This window comes from Oryza brachyantha, chromosome 2 (genome assembly GCF_000231095.2).
Source record: "Oryza brachyantha chromosome 2, ObraRS2, whole genome shotgun sequence".
Lineage (NCBI taxonomy): Eukaryota > Viridiplantae > Streptophyta > Magnoliopsida > Poales > Poaceae > Oryza > Oryza brachyantha.
The window spans coordinates 1,719,659-1,736,798 of NC_023164.2; the positions used below are offsets into that span (position 1 = coordinate 1,719,659).

The window sequence follows — 17,140 nt, forward strand, 5'->3', positions numbered from 1 at the left end:
AAATAATTTATTAATAAAACATTTATATACGTGTTTTTAGTGATTTAGAAGTAAAGACTAAAAAATAAGCTACAATAAAAAATATATCCCAAATCAACTCTAAATTTAATGCTAAAAATTTCTAAATTTTAGCTTATAAGTATAACCAGAAGCAATAAGATGAGATGTTTTTGGCCTGTATAGATTGAGACACCAGGGTTTCATTTGGGTATCAGGTACAAGACAGGACACCAACTGCTAATATACCGTACATTCATCTGAATTCTGAACTAAGGTGGTGGTGTTTGGGACAAGGGGCTAAACTTTAGCCGTTTGTCCCATCGAATGTTTGAACATTTATTATAAATAGTAAACGCAGACTATTAATAAAATAGATCTATAATCTTGGACTAATTCACGAGACGAATCAATTGGGCCTAATTAATCCATAATTAGCTTATGTGATGCTACAGTAAATATGCTCTAATTATGGATTAATTAGGTTTAAAAAATTCATCTCGCGGATTACCAATCATTTATGAAATTAGTTTTTTTATTAGTCTATGTTTAATACTTTAAATTAGTGTCCAAACATTCGATATGACATGAGACTAAAAAGTTTAGCTCCATCTAAACAACCTCTAAAGCAATGTCTGGTTCACTGATCACCACGTCTTAAACAAAATAGAGATACTATCAGGATGCAGGAGTCATCGTAAACAAAGCAAAACCTTCTGCATCTGTTGCGAAACAAGACCAAAGGTTGTTGCATCAAATGATAACTGAAGAAACTTTTGCTCCCCTTGTTCTGACATAGTGAATCTGAGGAATTCTTTTATTTTTTTAAACCTTTTAATGAATAATTTTATTACTAAACCTCTCACACAAATATTTTCACCATCTAAATCCTTTTTTTTTGGCTAAGTCACCCCTCCTGGCGTGATAAAAATAATTGTCACACAAGATGGCTGATGTGACAGGTTTGCCACACCACCACCACTAGGATAGCAGGAAGCGTTGTCACGTCAACTATTTAGCGTAATAGCCGGTAAACAGGATGGTGTGGCCAAAAGATTTAGATAGTAAAAATATTTACCTATAAGGTTTAGTAATAAAATTATTTATTAAAATGATTATATTTTTTTAAAAAAAATCTCTTAGATATGAGAATGGGTCATGGGAACTGAAATAAAGCATCTGAGAATACCAAAGTAGGTTCATATCGCTCTACTATTATGACCGTGTCATTAACTCACATGACAGAGGATACACGGTCAACCAAAGCGGATATGAAGTGCATAACACTGAAGATCATACTTTTTAAAGATAATGGAAGTTTTATTGAACTCAATTAATTGTATCAAGGTGATAAAATTGTTCAAAGAACACAAATGCTTGCACAAAATGCCATGGGAACAGCTAGCTGACACAAAGTGCCTCGTACCATTCAGGCTTGTCATGGAATGCACATGTATGCTATTTTAATCTCCATATTCATAGAGATAATGACCGGTATACTTCAAGATGAACACCAGTAAATAAGCATTCTAAATTCCTGTAACAGATGATAACTATACCTGTCACAATCATTTTTCAACGTAGGTTGCGTTCTTGATGAAAGATTATTTGATTTTTTAGCTATTTAATAGTATAAATAATAATAAAATTACCTACTATAAAGTTAAAAATCTAATTTAGAAAGATAAGATAGTGAACTTTTGTATAAAAACATTTTGCAAAAGAAACTCACTGTTTAATATTTCAATAAACGTGCACATAAAAACCGATAAAAAAATCTACGGTTAATTAGGTGGAACAAACTCAGCTATAGTAACTACGGATTTAACTGTTACTGAAATAATGCCCACTAATATGATAATTATGTATACTATTCAAGGAGACCCTTCTAATTAAGGTCTGTGTTGTTTTGTCAGAAACATAAATGTGTACATGAAATTTGAAACAACAATGTTTGGGTAGCTCAGCTGTCAGATACATGAAAAAGTTCTCTACTTACTTTCAATGATATGAAAGGGGTACTCTACGATCGCTTTCTGCGGTGAGACCTACCAAATCTATGCAACCACCAATCAGGATCCAGGACCTTCAGATTAGAAACTTTAAGGTCGAACAAGAAGCATACATGCAATGATTAGCATGATCAAGACATCACTTTGTAAATGAATATTAATCTTCATCTATGCATTTTTTTTTTTTGGTCCTGCTGCTGTGCCTTCGATACAATTCTTTCAGTTACACATTGGTGTCTGATCGCAAGTCCGACATCATATATAAAATAATTCAACTTGTAGAATATTACATGTAGTTACTATATATACCGTGCTGACACCGATTAGGTGAAAAGATGAACTGAATCATCACGGTGATGATACACACACTTAGTGATATGCACGGACGATGGTGGTTAACTGTCTTAAAAAAAGATTACATTGAACAAGGATTTGAGTCAGACAAATTTAAGCATGAGTAAGTATATGAACAACAAAGACCAAGTGATTTTGTTTTTTCTCTTGCCTGCTAATTTAAATCCACCAGTAACATTGAGTATTTAAAATTTTTATGATAGCTATTTAAGAATATAAACTATTGAATAAACCACTAAAAAATAAAAAAAATCTTAGAAAGGTCAAATAAGAAGCTTTGTATATAAAATATATATGCGAAATATATTATTTACTCTCCCCTTTTATAACGTAAAACTTTCTTTCTAGCTCAGGCCGGCTCTCCGCGCTTGGCTTCCCGCCGGCGACGATGGCTGGGCTTTGTTTTTTCTTTTCTTTTCTTTTCAACTAACTAACTATGGGCCGTTGGATGGGCTTTGTGGGCCAGGCATCGAGATGGGCTGGACGGGTCGGGCTGAAAGTATATTGGGCCAGAGGGAAGAGAAGAGGAGGAAATGGGGCGGCTGGGAGAGGTAAGAGCCTGTCGGGCCTTGGGCTGCCAAAGAGATTAAAGTTTACAATGAAGCAGAATAAAATAAACTCCACCTTCAAAGAGTTCATTTTATTTTCAAGATCCTTTGTGTTTCCCAAACTTATCTAGTATGGCATTTATTGAAGTTTAGCGACTAAGTATCATAAAAGATAATATTGCATTGGTCAAGGATTTGAGGCAGGCAAATTTCAGTATGATTTTCTTGAAGTTAAGCACATGGACAATAGTGACAAAAATGTTTCTTTTGGACTGTCATAATCAACAAAGAGCAAAAAAATATGCACTAGAGACTATACTTTGATTTTAGTTCCAATCTAATTTTTGTTAATGGGGTGAACAGTATGTGTTTGTTAACAGCCAAACACTGCCATACTTTTATCTGCAGCAACCTGTTTTAAGCATTATTCACTGTAACTACATTTATAGTGCAGATGATCCTATGCTATATGCACTGCCTGCTCAAGGAATATGAATATTATAGACATGAGCTAACTCAAAAGATTAAGGTCCTGAAGTACCATTATTGATTTCCATGGGATATCACCCAGGAAGCGCAAGCTGCCAATTGTTGTCACTGACTAGAATTGTCATATTATAATGTCCAATTGTGGCAGAGTTATTGTTGGGAAAAAAATAAAACAAAGAATTCGACATACTAAAATTGTCGTATCATAATGTTGAATGAGTAATTATAAACAATGTTAAACATTTTTTAGTTTGCCTATCCATTTATACAAATTTAGACGATGACATCTCAGACAATATTTTTTTATAATGTAGTTTAACAGAAACATGATTTATTTTTAGCTAAGCTTTAATATTTTTCAATTTAAGTTTTGTACGCTATGTTTATTAACATTTTTAGTAGTTATTCACATCAATTAAGAATTAACCGATTAAAGATCGCTTATTTTTTTAATAGTAATTTAATTACATAAACAATAAAATTAGCCACTATAAACTTAAAAAATATACTTAGAAAGTTAGAATAATAATATTTATATGAAAATTTTTATAGAGTAGTCTAGAAAACATGTGTGCAAGAAAAAAATTAGAATAATAAATTTTTACATAAAACTTTTATAGAGTAGTCTAGAAAACCTACGCGAAAAAAGCGAAGAATAATATGAAGATAAAATAAAAACCGGTTTAGTTTATTTCCGAATGGACCGGCTAAAATGGTACGGGAGCCCAACTCAACTCAACCCAACACAACACCTGTTCCGTTTTCTTCCCCGTTCTCCCGTCGTCCCATCTCCTCCCCACCCCCAAACCCTAACCGCCTCTCCCCTCCGCCCGCGCCGGCGCCGGCGCCATGGACGCCATCGACGCGGAGCTCGCGCGCGCGCAGGAGGAGCGCAAGAAGATGGAGGAGGCCCTGGCCGCCGGCGCGCCCATGGCCGTCTCCTCCGTCACCTTCGACACCGACCTCTACGGGGGCGGCGGCTCCGACCCCAACCGCTTCGCCGGCTACGACACCTCCATCCCGGCCTCCGAGGACGACGCGCCCGAGGACGACTCCGAGCCCGCCAACCCCGCCGCCCGCCGCCTCGCCTCCTACACCGGCCACGCCGTCGCCGCCGCCGACATCCCCCGCGCCGCCGAGGACGACGGGCTCCCCAAGAAGTCGCAGCGTATCATCGACCGCGAGGACGACTATCGCCGCCGCCGCCTGGCCCGCATCATCTCGCCGGAGCGCCACGACCCCTTTGCCGCCGGGGAGGCCACCCCGGACCCCTCGGTGAGGACCTATGCGGATGCCATGCGCGAGAACGATCTGCAGCGCCAGAAGGAGCAGCTGCTTCGTGACATAGCTCAGAAGAAGAAGGAGGAGGAGGAGAAGGCGAAGGAGAAGAAGCCTTCCGCTGAGCAACCGGTGGCGGCGACGAAGCGCCGCAATAGATGGGATCAGTCGCAGGATGGCGACGCTGCTGCTGCCGGATCCAAGAAGGCAAAGACCTCCTCTGATTGGGATGCTCCCGACGCAACTCCTGGAATTGGGCGCTGGGACGCCACCCCTGGTCGTATTGGGGATGCGACACCTTCAGTGAGGAGGAATAGGTGGGATGAGACACCAACTCCAGGGAGGATGGCTGATGCCGATGCAACCCCGGCAGCTGGTGGCATTACTCCAGGCGCCACACCTTCGTGGGATGCTACTCCTAAGCTGCCTGGTGGGCTTGTCACTCCAACACCCAAGAAGCAGCGATCGAGATGGGACGAGACTCCTGCAAGTATGGGAAGTGCAACACCTGGAGGTGCTGGTGCGACGCCTGCGGGTTACACTCCTGGTCCGACTCCATTTGGTGGAGAGAACCTTGCCACGCCAACACCTAGCCAGATCGCTCGTGGTCCGATGACTCCAGAGCAGTACCAGCTCTTGCGGTGGGAGCGGGACATCGAGGAGCGGAACAGGCCTCTTACTGATGAAGAGCTTGACACTATGTTCCCGCAGGAAGGCTACAAGATTCTCGAGCCTCCAGCTTCATACCAGCCCATACGCACACCAGCAAGAAAGCTTCTCGCTACACCGACACCATTGGGAACACCATTGTATGCTATTCCTGAAGAGAATCGTGGGCAGCAGTTTGATGTGCCCAAGGAGTTGCCTGGGGGGTTGCCCCTCATGAAGCCAGAGGATTACCAGTACTTTGGAACATTACTGAATGAGGATGAGGAGGAGCAGCTATCTCCAGAGGAACAGAAGGAGAGGAAGATCATGAAGCTCCTGCTCAAGGTGAAGAATGGCACACCCCCACAGCGAAAGACAGCACTTCGACAGCTCACAGACAAAGCACGGGAATTTGGTGCTGGCCCACTGTTCAACAAGATTCTACCCTTGCTCATGCAGCCAACACTTGAGGACCAGGAGCGGCATCTTCTGGTGAAGGTCATTGACAGGGTACTGTATAAGCTGGATGAGCTAGTCCGTCCATTTGTGCATAAGATTCTTGTGGTCATTGAGCCACTTCTTATCGATGAGGACTACTATGCCCGTGTTGAGGGACGAGAGATCATCTCAAATCTTAGCAAAGCTGCTGGTCTTGCTACTATGATTGCTGCCATGAGACCAGATATTGATAACATTGATGAATATGTGAGAAATACCACTGCTAGAGCATTCAGTGTGGTGGCTTCTGCTTTGGGCATTCCTGCCCTCCTGCCATTCTTGAAAGCTGTCTGTCAGAGTAAGAAGTCTTGGCAAGCTCGGCACACTGGTATCAAGATTGTTCAACAGATTGCTATTCTTATGGGCTGTGCTGTTCTGCCTCATCTCAAGTCACTAGTTGAGATCATTGAGCATGGTCTTAGTGATGAGAACCAGAAAGTGAGGACAATCACTGCCCTTTCTCTTGCTGCACTTGCTGAGGCTGCTGCACCATATGGCATAGAAAGTTTTGATACTGTTTTGAAGCCTCTGTGGAAGGGTATTAGATCTCACCGCGGAAAAGTTCTTGCTGCCTTCTTGAAAGCTATTGGTTTTATCATTCCTCTTATGGATGCACTGTATGCCAGTTACTACACAAAAGAGGTCATGCAAATCCTGATTAGGGAGTTCCAGTCACCAGATGAAGAGATGAAGAAGATCGTCCTCAAGGTCGTTAAACAGTGTGTCAGTACAGAGGGTGTAGAGGCTGATTATATCCGGAATGACATCCTTCCGGATTTTTTCCGTCACTTTTGGGTTAGGAGAATGGCTCTAGACCGCAGGAACTATAAGCAGCTTGTGGAAACAACGGTAGAGATGGCAAATAAGGTTGGAGTTGCTGATATTGTTGGAAGGATTGTTGAGGATCTGAAAGATGAAAGTGAACCGTACAGGAGAATGGTGATGGAAACAATTGAGAAGGTGGTGGCTAATTTGGGTGCTTCAGATATTGATCCTCGTTTGGAGGAGCTTCTTATTGATGGCATCTTGTATGCTTTCCAAGAGCAGACAAGTGATGATGCAAATGTCATGCTTAATGGTTTCGGAGCTGTTGTCAATGCATTGGGACAGAGGGTCAAGCCTTACCTTCCTCAGATTTGTGGTACCATTAAGTGGCGGTTGAACAACAAGAGTGCAAAAGTTAGGCAGCAAGCCGCTGATCTGATCTCAAGAATAGCCATTGTGATGAAGCAGTGCCAGGAGGAGCAGCTTATGGGTCACTTGGGTGTTGTACTGTATGAGTATTTGGGAGAGGAGTACCCTGAGGTGCTGGGTTCAATTCTTGGAGCACTGAAAGCCATTGTGAATGTTATTGGTATGACAAAGATGACACCGCCAATCAAGGATCTTCTCCCTCGGCTGACTCCCATCTTGAAGAATAGGCACGAGAAAGTCCAGGAGAACTGCATTGATCTAGTTGGTAGGATTGCTGATCGTGGAGCTGAATTTGTGCCTGCCAGGGAGTGGATGAGGATTTGTTTTGAGCTTCTTGAAATGTTGAAGGCTCACAAGAAGGGTATTAGAAGAGCCACTGTGAACACATTTGGTTATATTGCGAAGGCTATTGGGCCACAGGATGTGTTAGCCACTCTGTTGAATAACTTAAAGGTGCAGGAACGGCAAAACCGTGTCTGCACGACTGTCGCGATTGCCATTGTTGCTGAAACCTGCTCACCTTTTACAGTTTTGCCTGCCCTGATGAATGAGTACCGAGTCCCAGAGCTCAATGTTCAGAATGGTGTCCTGAAGTCTCTCTCTTTCCTCTTTGAGTATATTGGCGAGATGGGTAAAGATTACATATACGCTGTTACTCCCTTGCTTGAAGATGCTCTAATGGACAGAGATCTGGTTCACCGGCAAACTGCTGCCTCTGCTGTGAAGCACATGGCTCTAGGTGTTGCTGGCTTGGGTTGTGAGGATGCTCTTGTCCATTTGCTCAACTATGTCTGGCCCAACATATTTGAGACATCTCCCCATGTAATCAATGCTGTCATGGAGGCGATCGAGGGGATGAGAGTTGCTCTTGGTCCAGCTGTAATCTTGAATTACTGCCTTCAAGGCCTTTTCCATCCAGCAAGGAAAGTACGTGAAGTATATTGGAAAATCTACAACTCACTATATATTGGTGCACAAGATGCACTTGTGGCTGCTTATCCTGCACTGGATGATGATGGGGATAACATCTACAGCCGTCCAGAGCTGGCGATGTTTGTCTGATCAATGTAAGTGTTGGTCATTTTTTTTATTGTTTTACTTTAATGGCTGCAAATATTGTTGAAAGTTCTGCTATTAGTTATGAAGTAAGTTGTCAACTTGTATTATGGAGTTGTTATTGTTCATTTAAGTGCTTTCTTTTTCTAATTTGCAACAAATGCATCCTCGTATGCATGGTTCCTTTTGGTTTGCTATTGCAATGTCATTGCAAGTGTTTTCTCAGTTTGTACTGTTCGTCTGTTGCTCAACAAATGGGCATCCTTAGCCTTGCTACTGTATGTTATTAGGCCTTATGTAGTTTGACCTGTTGGTATGTTAGCTTGGTATAACTGAGAAATTAGAACTGCAACCATTTATAAAACTATTGATCTGTTAGAATTGCATGGTCTTGTTGGTTGGTTGGTTCAGTGAACCTCTATCATGGGCTGCCTAATGGACTATGTTGCACCAATAGATGGTTTGTTCTGCTTGCTGTCTCTCCTTTTCAGTGGCGCCATTGCTCTGTGTATCATAGCATATGAACCGAAACCAGTACCAGGCACTAGTTTTTTTTTCTTTTATATTTATTTCTGCAGATTTATGTTCTTTGTTTTTTCTTCCCTCAATGCAAAGAACTCATCTGATATGAGAACGCATTGGCAGGCGGGATGTACATTTCCATGTAGCCATCATCCAATATATGCGTGTGAAGCTTGAACTCGTGGTATTTGGGTTAGAGCTGGCATTCAATTATTTGGTGTTACTTGTGATGTATGCATTTTCATTGAAGTTGCATTTCCTCTCTATTTGCAGGTTTGTTGCTTCTGAAGGGGGTGCAATGTTTAGGATATTTTCCCCTGGTTTACTTGTAATGATAAATGCTACCTATTCTGATGCACTGATCTTTTTGTTACTTGTTTTGTTTACAGGGTATTTTGGTCCGGTTTGCTGAGTAGTTCCCCTAGATTAAAGATCACAAGGAGAAGATATCTTTTCTCGCAGCATGTTTAGTCGGCCTTTGCATAATCCTATGCTTCGAAGATGAAGAATGGCCACCCTAGAATTACTGTTATCTCAATAACTTTGTATTATTAGCCAATGCTACAACTTATAGGCCATCGAGCTTGTGAACTCGCCTTGTTATTAGCATCGTTCCCTGTATTAGTAATGTTATTAGTATACCTGGAACGCCTTGTATGTCTGGAACGTGCTATTACCAGTTTACCACCCTGCTGTCAGTACTTATAATCTCGGATGGATAGTTTTATCGTACGGTGCCTGTTTTCTTCTTTTATTGTTACTCTTTTTTTTAAAAAAAATAAAGCTATAAATTGTACTCTGTAGTTTATCTATTTGTACCATCCGACCTGACAGTATATGTTGTGATATGTGTGAACCATCGACAGCTACCTATCTGAGAACATGAATTATGGATATCGACCTTATTTGATGTTGAATCTGTACAATTTTGTTGCACAGTGTTGCTATTAATTTCATAATTCAAAAAGCTTTGGAGTCAAACTCTAAACTTGGCGTAGGGATAAGGCGAATGATCAAACGTATGGTAATTATGTCAATAAGAAGAAAGTATCTAATCTTAATCTTATTATTACCTAGGTATCTGGGTACGGCGGCATAATGATCAATTTTTGGGCTGAGTTGGTCCGCTGTCGTGTGGTACGTCGGCAGTGAAAGTGTAAACTTGGTTCTGGTTGCCTTGCATTATTCTAGGCTCGATATCATATTGTACTTTTCAATAAATCTTACATATGTATTTTCTATATTTATTATAAACCAAAGCGTAGTACGTACTATTTTCTCCTTCTGTGTCAAGATGTAAAAGAAATATTAATGTTGTAGGGTCTTTCACATTAAAATTGAATTTTACATACACGATGTTGTTGGATTTTTCTGTCAGTAAACCTATAAAAATAACCATCCCGAATAATAAATTAACGATAAAAAATAATGATATTATTTATTAAAATAGATTGGGAGTATGTTTTTATAGGATTCGACTGCACTCCACATCCGTGTGTGTGTGTATATATATATATATATATATATATATATATATGTATGTATGTATGTATTTTAATAAAACCTAACACTAAATTATTCTTTTTATCTCGTGACGAAGTAAATAAAAAATCAGATAATGCTGGTGTCCATCGTATCTGGAACACCGTCAAAACAGCAGCGGCGGACACCATTTTGCGTTGTTTTCCCCCGCGTCGCTGACACGCCACGCAAAGACTCGGCCCCGGCACACGACGAGTCGACGACGACGACGCCGACGCGGCCGCCGCTCGCCGGCTCTGACCAACCAACCGAATCTGGGTCGGTGGGCCCACCGCGCAGTGAGACGAGCCACCACCCCCAATACCTAACCGACCGGTCCGGTTGGCCGACGCCGCCCCGCGCTTCCGGTGCGGCTTGCTGCTTCCGCCCGTCGGTCGCCGGCGATGACGCCGCCGCCGGTGGTCTCCGGCGAGAGGACCGTCGTCCTCCTCTTCGTGGCCCGCGTCGCGCTCGCGGCGCCGGCCCACCTCGGCGCCCCGATCGCGGTCCTCGCCGCGGCCGCGCTCTCCGTCGAGCTCGCCGTGGATGGCTACTCCTCCTCCGCCGCCGGCGCCGCCTCGTCCCCGCTCCGCCGGTTCAGGACCAGGTGCCGCCTTTTACTTTTCTCCGCCGTCGCATCTCATCTCCACGGAGCTGGACTGCTAGTTCGCGGCCGGGATTTGGGTAGCTAGGTGATTCCTCGATGTGAATTTGGTCTTATTCGAGTTTCAACGTAGACGAATTAAGTGTAGTGCTGCTACCCGTGAGGTTGCGATTGCTGAAAGGCTTAGTCTGTTGGGATTTTTCTTTTTTTGCGGGGCAACCGAATAATCCAAGGCGAATTCATGATACGATGGTTCAATGCTGGCCGCCTCCTTGTGAGGGACATGAAATTGGGGAAACAATTGGTGTGATTACAACATCAGTTGGATTGAGTGTGCAGTGAATTTTCTTTTGGTTCATTGGAGTGTAAAATGGTCAGATTTTGGTGGTTTTGGGGACAAATATTATTTCTGAATAATAGGGTTTTCAGCACATCTTAGTTAACCCGTCATACAGATGGTAAATTCAGGGTGCTTTGATCATACACCCCGTCAAAATATTGCTCCCATTTTGGGGGCCAAAATACTGCTCCCACTCTGATTTATATGGGTTCTGTGATGTGCAATCCTAGTTGCTTACTGTAAGATTTGTCGCCTCTTGTATTGTGAATAATGATAACATAAAACCTCACTTGCTTGTGGTGGTGGCTTGATTCTCTTGTGCATGCTTATTGATGATATTTTATATACTCCAGGCCAGGTGCTTCGTCAGGCATACTTCTTGGTGCCACCACTCTGCCTAGTGTCATGCTTTCACGGTTAATTCAACTTTCTAGAGTCTTGCTGACAGATCCTAATGGACGTGATGGTAAATTTCTATCTTGTCAAATTTACCAGATTCACTACTAAATGGAAATTTTCCAAAGTATTCATCAACATTTCAGATCTTGTTCTGATGCATCCTGTTTTCTAACTACATATCTGTTTACATTGTCAGATTATGCATACCTTGAAATGCAGTACTGGGCAGTGTCTGTCAGCTGCCTCAGTGTGTTAGCATTCTTAGTTTGGCATATGTGGCAGTCTCCCAGCACTGAAATTTCTAAAGCTTCAAAATATGGCTTGCTGCTCATCATTTTATACCCCCTGGCGTACTTGTTCTACTTTTTACTGAAGGGTGATGGAGGTATATGCATATTTTATCTGCATGTAAAGATAATTGCGCCCATTCTTTTTAAATTTGATGGAAGTTCATCAGAAGCAAGGAATTACAAACTAATCTAGGTTTCTTCTTAATAGGTCTGTTGGTGATGAGCAATTTGGTGTATTTGCTCTGTCATGGAGCGGCTGCTGTTATCTTAATCAAGCATATTCTAGAGAAGTTCCCTTCATGTTCATCTTTTGGTTTGTACCTGAAGTCTAAGATGTAGTTAGATCTTTGTTTTTTTTTATCTGATTGCATATCTTCACACTTCAGAGAAATACAGGCTAATTTGTGTGGTTTCTATTGTCTGAGGCAATGTATATTTCTCCTTTTCATCATGACTTAAGTTATTGGCTTTCACTTATTTTTACATTCTTCTGTAAATTTCAGGGGAAGCCATTTTGGTCTCAAGTGGCCTTGTTCTTTACTGTGGTGATATGCTGGCTCAAATTCTTTCAAAGGTGTGATCTATTCCTCGAACTATGTTTACCATTAAAATGGTAGAGAATCTGATGCCTTTTCTGTTGCCTGCAAATTTGCAATCATCCTTGCAGATGGAGTTCTCTGTATCAGCAGAAGCATTTATTCACATTGCTGGAAGTCGAAGCGAGATAGGCGCAGTTATTCAGGTACAGGTTATTTGGATTGTCTGTCTTCAGGTCCTTAGTGCATAATGCCCTTTCCCTTTTTCTTTCCTGCAGGGGGTTTTGCTTGCTCTTTTTCTACTCCCCTTGTTATACAAAAGTTCCCTTCAAGTTTTGACCTACTGTAGAAAATCGGAGAAACGAAGTTCCCAAACAGTTGGGGAATGCATACAAAAGAGAATTGACTGTGTTGTATTTTATGTCTCATTGTTGGTAGCACTGTCGTTGTTAGTGCCATCATGGACACGCCTTGTTCAAGGCTTTGAAGTGCATCCATTTGTTTGGTAAGCATATGAGTTTGCATTTCGTCAGAAGAGCGTAAAAGCTCTGTGGTGCTGATAAAATCTTGCACATTTTTGTAGATAATGAATTTTTGTTCATTCCATGGTTTATTATTTCGCAGGGTTTTTAACTATATCTTCACAGATTCACGTGAACGGCTTGCTTTATGTGCATACTGGATATTTGTCATATATGTATCAATTAGAAGGTTCTACAGTATATCAAAACAAAGCAAAACAGAGCGGATCCTTTTGCGCAAATACTACCATCTTGTTGCTGTCCTGATTTTCTCTCCTGCAGTAATATTTCAGGTGTTGTATTTGTTCTCCGAATTCGATCCCCATCAGATTGTTTGAAACACACTCAACAATTTGTTTATCTTTGCAGCCTGATTTCTTGGACTTAGCATTTGGTGCAGCATTTGCAGTTTTCTTAATATTGGAGATGATTCGAGTAAGCATATTTATGTATTTCTCCCTTTTCTGTGGTTTTCAACAGTTTGGATGCCAGCATGTGCTAATTTCTTTCCCTTTGAAAATAAACATGTGCTAAATTCTCCCACAAAATGTTTCACTTTGACCTCAGGTTTGGGAAATATACCCCCTTGGGCATATTGTGCATCAATTTATGAATGCCTTCACTGATCACCGTGATTCGGAGACTCTAATTGTTAGGTCGGTTTTGGATTAATGATCAATGTTTCTCACATTTTATATCTCATCCATGTTGAGTGCTAGGATTAAAAAAACCTAACACTGTATTTGTTTTGTTCAGTCATTTCTCACTCTTGCTGGGATGCGCACTTCCTAAATGGATGTCATCAGGATTCAATGACCGTCCCCTTACCCCTTTTGCTGGAATTCTCAGCCTGGGGATAGGTGATACCATGGTAAGACTATGTTCAGCATGTGATCAGATAATAATTTCTTATGTTAGTTGCTAAGTATGATGAATTCTCTTGTTTTTCCTAGGCATCAATGATAGGTTATAAGTACGGTGTCCTAAGATGGAGCAAGACGGGAAGTGAGTTTAATTTCCATCAATTCTTTACTTTTCTATGGATGATAGTTGATATCTTATGCACGTTTTTGTTCACATGTTAGAGAAAACTATTGAGGGAACAGCAGCAGGTATAACTTCTGTGTTAGCAGCCTGCTCAATCCTGCTGTCACTCTTAGCTTCAAGTGGATACATTCTTTCACAGGTTTTACTTTCTCCCCCCTGGCATTGAAGTGTTTGAATCTTCATTCTGTAATATGCAAAGCAAGTGTAAATTCTGACATCTTTCTCATATTGACACAGCATTGGCTATCACTTTTGGTAGCCGTAACATTGAGCGGATTGTTGGAGGCGTATACAGCACAGCTTGATAATGCCTTCATACCCCTTATGTTTTATAGTCTCTTATGTCTATAGGATTAGTTGTACAGCAAACTGACCTTGAGTCCCCTCTTTGCTTTACAACTAATGTGTAGTGACTACTGACAAGTGAAAAATAGTATATATATAGGTGTAGCCCTTGATATATATATATTCAATCCTCTTATTGGTCTCATTCTTTGCATTCCTGGATCCAGAAGCTGTACCCGTTACTATCTTTGTATTCATGGATCCAGAAGTTGTGTCCGTCACTAAAATGTGAGTTTAGGTTTAGGACATAAAGATGAAAAAAATAAAGGTTATTTAGTAAATCGTTCAGTAGAGAGCATCTTTGGTATGATGGACTTTTGAGCTTGTCTGGAGGCGACAAGGCGTCAATGCATCATGGAAAGATATGTTGTCTTCAGAACTTATTGTGCAGGTGGTGATACCTGTTTCACCCCAGGAGCAACTGAGCAAGAACAGCAAGGTGATAACCATGCTGCGGTCTTGCAACTGCAATGAGACAGAAATAGAGACTTGCTGATTCAGAGTTATATGCTAGCTTCTTTCCATGTGTAAGCCAAGTGTAATTAGTTGTAGTAGCTCATCTGCCTTTAAACCTATGGATCTCCTGTAAGGTTTTTTCATCATCACTGTACGGAGTAAAAGACCACTATTGTAGTACATAGATTGCAATCATACATTGTTGTAATTTGGTTCTTTATCGGGGAAAAATAAAAATCAAAGTAAGCAAAGCTGCATTGAGTTGAGGCTTTCGTGTTTCCTGTAGATTGGCAGATTCTTATCTAGTTGTTCTGTACTCTCTCTCTTATGACTTTCTAGTATTACTTAATTCATTTTATCGGTCACTGCATACGATATATATATATATGGCTAGATATATTAGCTATACTAGCAAAATACCTATACGTTGCAATGGGCTTAAACAAAATTAGAAAGTTATAAAAGATGTTCGATTGCCCTATGTTTGTAATTCTTCTTTTTTGATTTTGCATTTAAACTTGAATTTTTTAACATGAAAAATGGACAGTTTCAAATATAGGGAGAAAACTGGACGGAAATAACATTGTTATTTTATTTTACGAAGAATTCAACTATTTAGTGCCAAATTCTAAAGTAGACATCATCATAAAAAGCAGAAACACAATAGAAGACGACGATCCGCTATCGCAGTTTTCTCAAGATATTGTAGCTAAGTTATAATACCCGTGTGTCCAAATATATTTTTTTTGACAACAATTAATAGGAGGTGTAAAAAACTCAACTTTTATACCATTTCTCAAATCGATGATCGGAGACCGTGCACGATTTGGGTTCTTCATGTAGTGCGAAATAGACTTTAAGTTTGTATTAATCATAGTCTAGATGAATTGATAGTGATCGGATAAATTTGGATAGTTGGATATATATTAATATCATCTATTTAAGCAATAAAAAAATCGATGATCGGAGACCGTGGACGCGTAGGGTTTGTCGAGTAGTACAAAATAGACTTTAAGTTTATATTAATCAAAGTCTGAATGAATTGATAGTGATCAAATAAATTTGGACCGTTGAATTTTCATTAATATCATCTATTTAAGCAATAAAAAAGAGAAAAAGAGAAATAAAGACCGATCGGATAGATCTACCAGCCTCCTCATCCAGCGGGCCACGCACGCAGTCGCATCGCTCGTGCTCATTTCCATCCACGACGCCGAGAGAAAACGACCTGATCAGCCCACACACGGCAGCCCACGTGCGTCTGGTTGGTCCAAGTAGACGACATAGTAGGCAAACAAGGCCGGGAGAAAGCGCTCGGCCCACGTGCAGCAGCCCACGCGCGACTGGTCGGCCCAGGAGGATGACGGACGAAAAATCCTGGCAGAATCGTTATCGCTTTTTATAATAGTATAGATTAGAGCAACTCCAACAGCTCTCCATCCTAACTTGCCATCTTTGTTTTTTTGGCAAATTGCAAAAAAATGTCTCCAACAGCTTCGCCATCCAGGTTGCCAAATTTTAGCAAGTTGCCAAATCCTCCTGTTTGCGTGCATATATGGGAGTCGGCATTTCACTTGGCATCCAGGAGAGTACGATGCTCGCGCCTCCACCAGGAAATTTCATCGAACTTTTTTTTCTTGTGCTGACGTCCTTCCGTCGCCGCTCGAGCATCTCCCCTCCCCCCGAACCGGTCGGCATCTCTTCCCCCCCCCCCCCCCCCCCCGTTGCTACGACGAGGGCCGCGAGCCCCGCTGCGCGTCCTCCGGTGCCGCGCGTCTGCTTGCGCCGTGCGCCCGTCCGCGCCCCGACGCTCGTGGTCCCGTGCCGTGGCCCGGCGCCGCCCGGACGCCTGCGCTCCAACGCCGCGTGGCCGCGCCCCCGCGCCGCCCCGCCGCTCGCGGTCCCGCGTTCGTGCCCCGGTGATGCCCGGCCGCCAGCGCGCTGCTACCGGGCCTTGGCACCTCGTCCCCGCCTGGCATCTCCTCGTCCTCGTCCCGGCTTGGCGAGCGGCGGCGCGGCGCGGGCCACGAACGGGCACAACGGCGGCACGGCATGGCCCGGGCCACAGGCGCAGTGGCGAGCACGGGGGCGTGGTGGCGGCGGCGCGGTGGCGAGCGCGGGGGCGTGGTGGCGGCGGCGCGGGGGCGAGCACGGGGGTGCGGCGGCCCGGCCGGGGCACAGGTGGGGCGCGGGCGGAAGCGAGCGGCGGCGCGGTGGCGCGGCGACGGGTGGCGGACGGCGATGCGGCACCGGAGGGCGAGGGCGACACGGGGAGGACGGACGTTGGCAATCTACGATCTCGTCAACAACCAACCGTTTTGGTAACTATATCTGTTTTTGACATGTGAAATTTAGCTAACTGTTGGAGATAAAATAATTTTTTGATTGCCATATTGTTTACCAAGTTGCTAAAACAGCAGATTTGGCAAACTATTTTTGCCAAACTGTTGGAATTGCTCTTAGTATTTATGTGAATCTAACCGAG

The 17,140-nt window shown here is 42.5% G+C and overlaps 1 protein-coding gene and 1 long non-coding RNA gene across 2 annotated transcripts; both read left to right on the plus strand.

Moving 5' to 3' along the window:
* Window positions 1-4,152: 4,152 nt before the first annotated feature.
* On the plus strand, window positions 4,153-14,933 carry LOC102709141 (splicing factor 3B subunit 1). The gene is made up of 16 exons (XM_040520339.1): window positions 4,153-8,079; window positions 8,870-8,999; window positions 10,471-10,724; window positions 11,415-11,527; window positions 11,657-11,845; window positions 11,959-12,063; window positions 12,254-12,324; window positions 12,418-12,492; window positions 12,565-12,791; window positions 12,911-13,100; window positions 13,177-13,242; window positions 13,375-13,463; window positions 13,564-13,678; window positions 13,761-13,812; window positions 13,893-13,993; window positions 14,092-14,933. Exons 1-16 carry the CDS (start codon window positions 4,250-4,252, stop codon window positions 14,203-14,205), a joined length of 5,721 nt encoding a protein of 1,906 aa, XP_040376273.1. The 5' UTR covers window positions 4,153-4,249; the 3' UTR covers window positions 14,206-14,933.
* On the plus strand, window positions 8,778-9,465 carry LOC107303680. Its single transcript, XR_001549627.2, has 2 exons — window positions 8,778-8,869; window positions 8,986-9,465. It is a non-coding gene; the product is annotated as an uncharacterized LOC107303680 (long non-coding RNA).
* Window positions 14,934-17,140: the final 2,207 nt, after the last annotated feature.

Coding starts and splice junctions, on each gene's coding strand:
- LOC102709141 (XM_040520339.1), top strand. CDS start 4,250: ATGGACGCCATCGACGCGGAGCTCGCGCGCGCGCAGGAGGAGCGCAAG. Junction 12,325..12,417: donor TGGCTCAAATTCTTTCAAAG/GTGTGATCTATT, acceptor TCATCCTTGCAG/ATGGAGTTCTCTGTATCAGC. Junction 13,994..14,091: donor GTGGATACATTCTTTCACAG/GTTTTACTTTCT, acceptor ATATTGACACAG/CATTGGCTATCACTTTTGGT.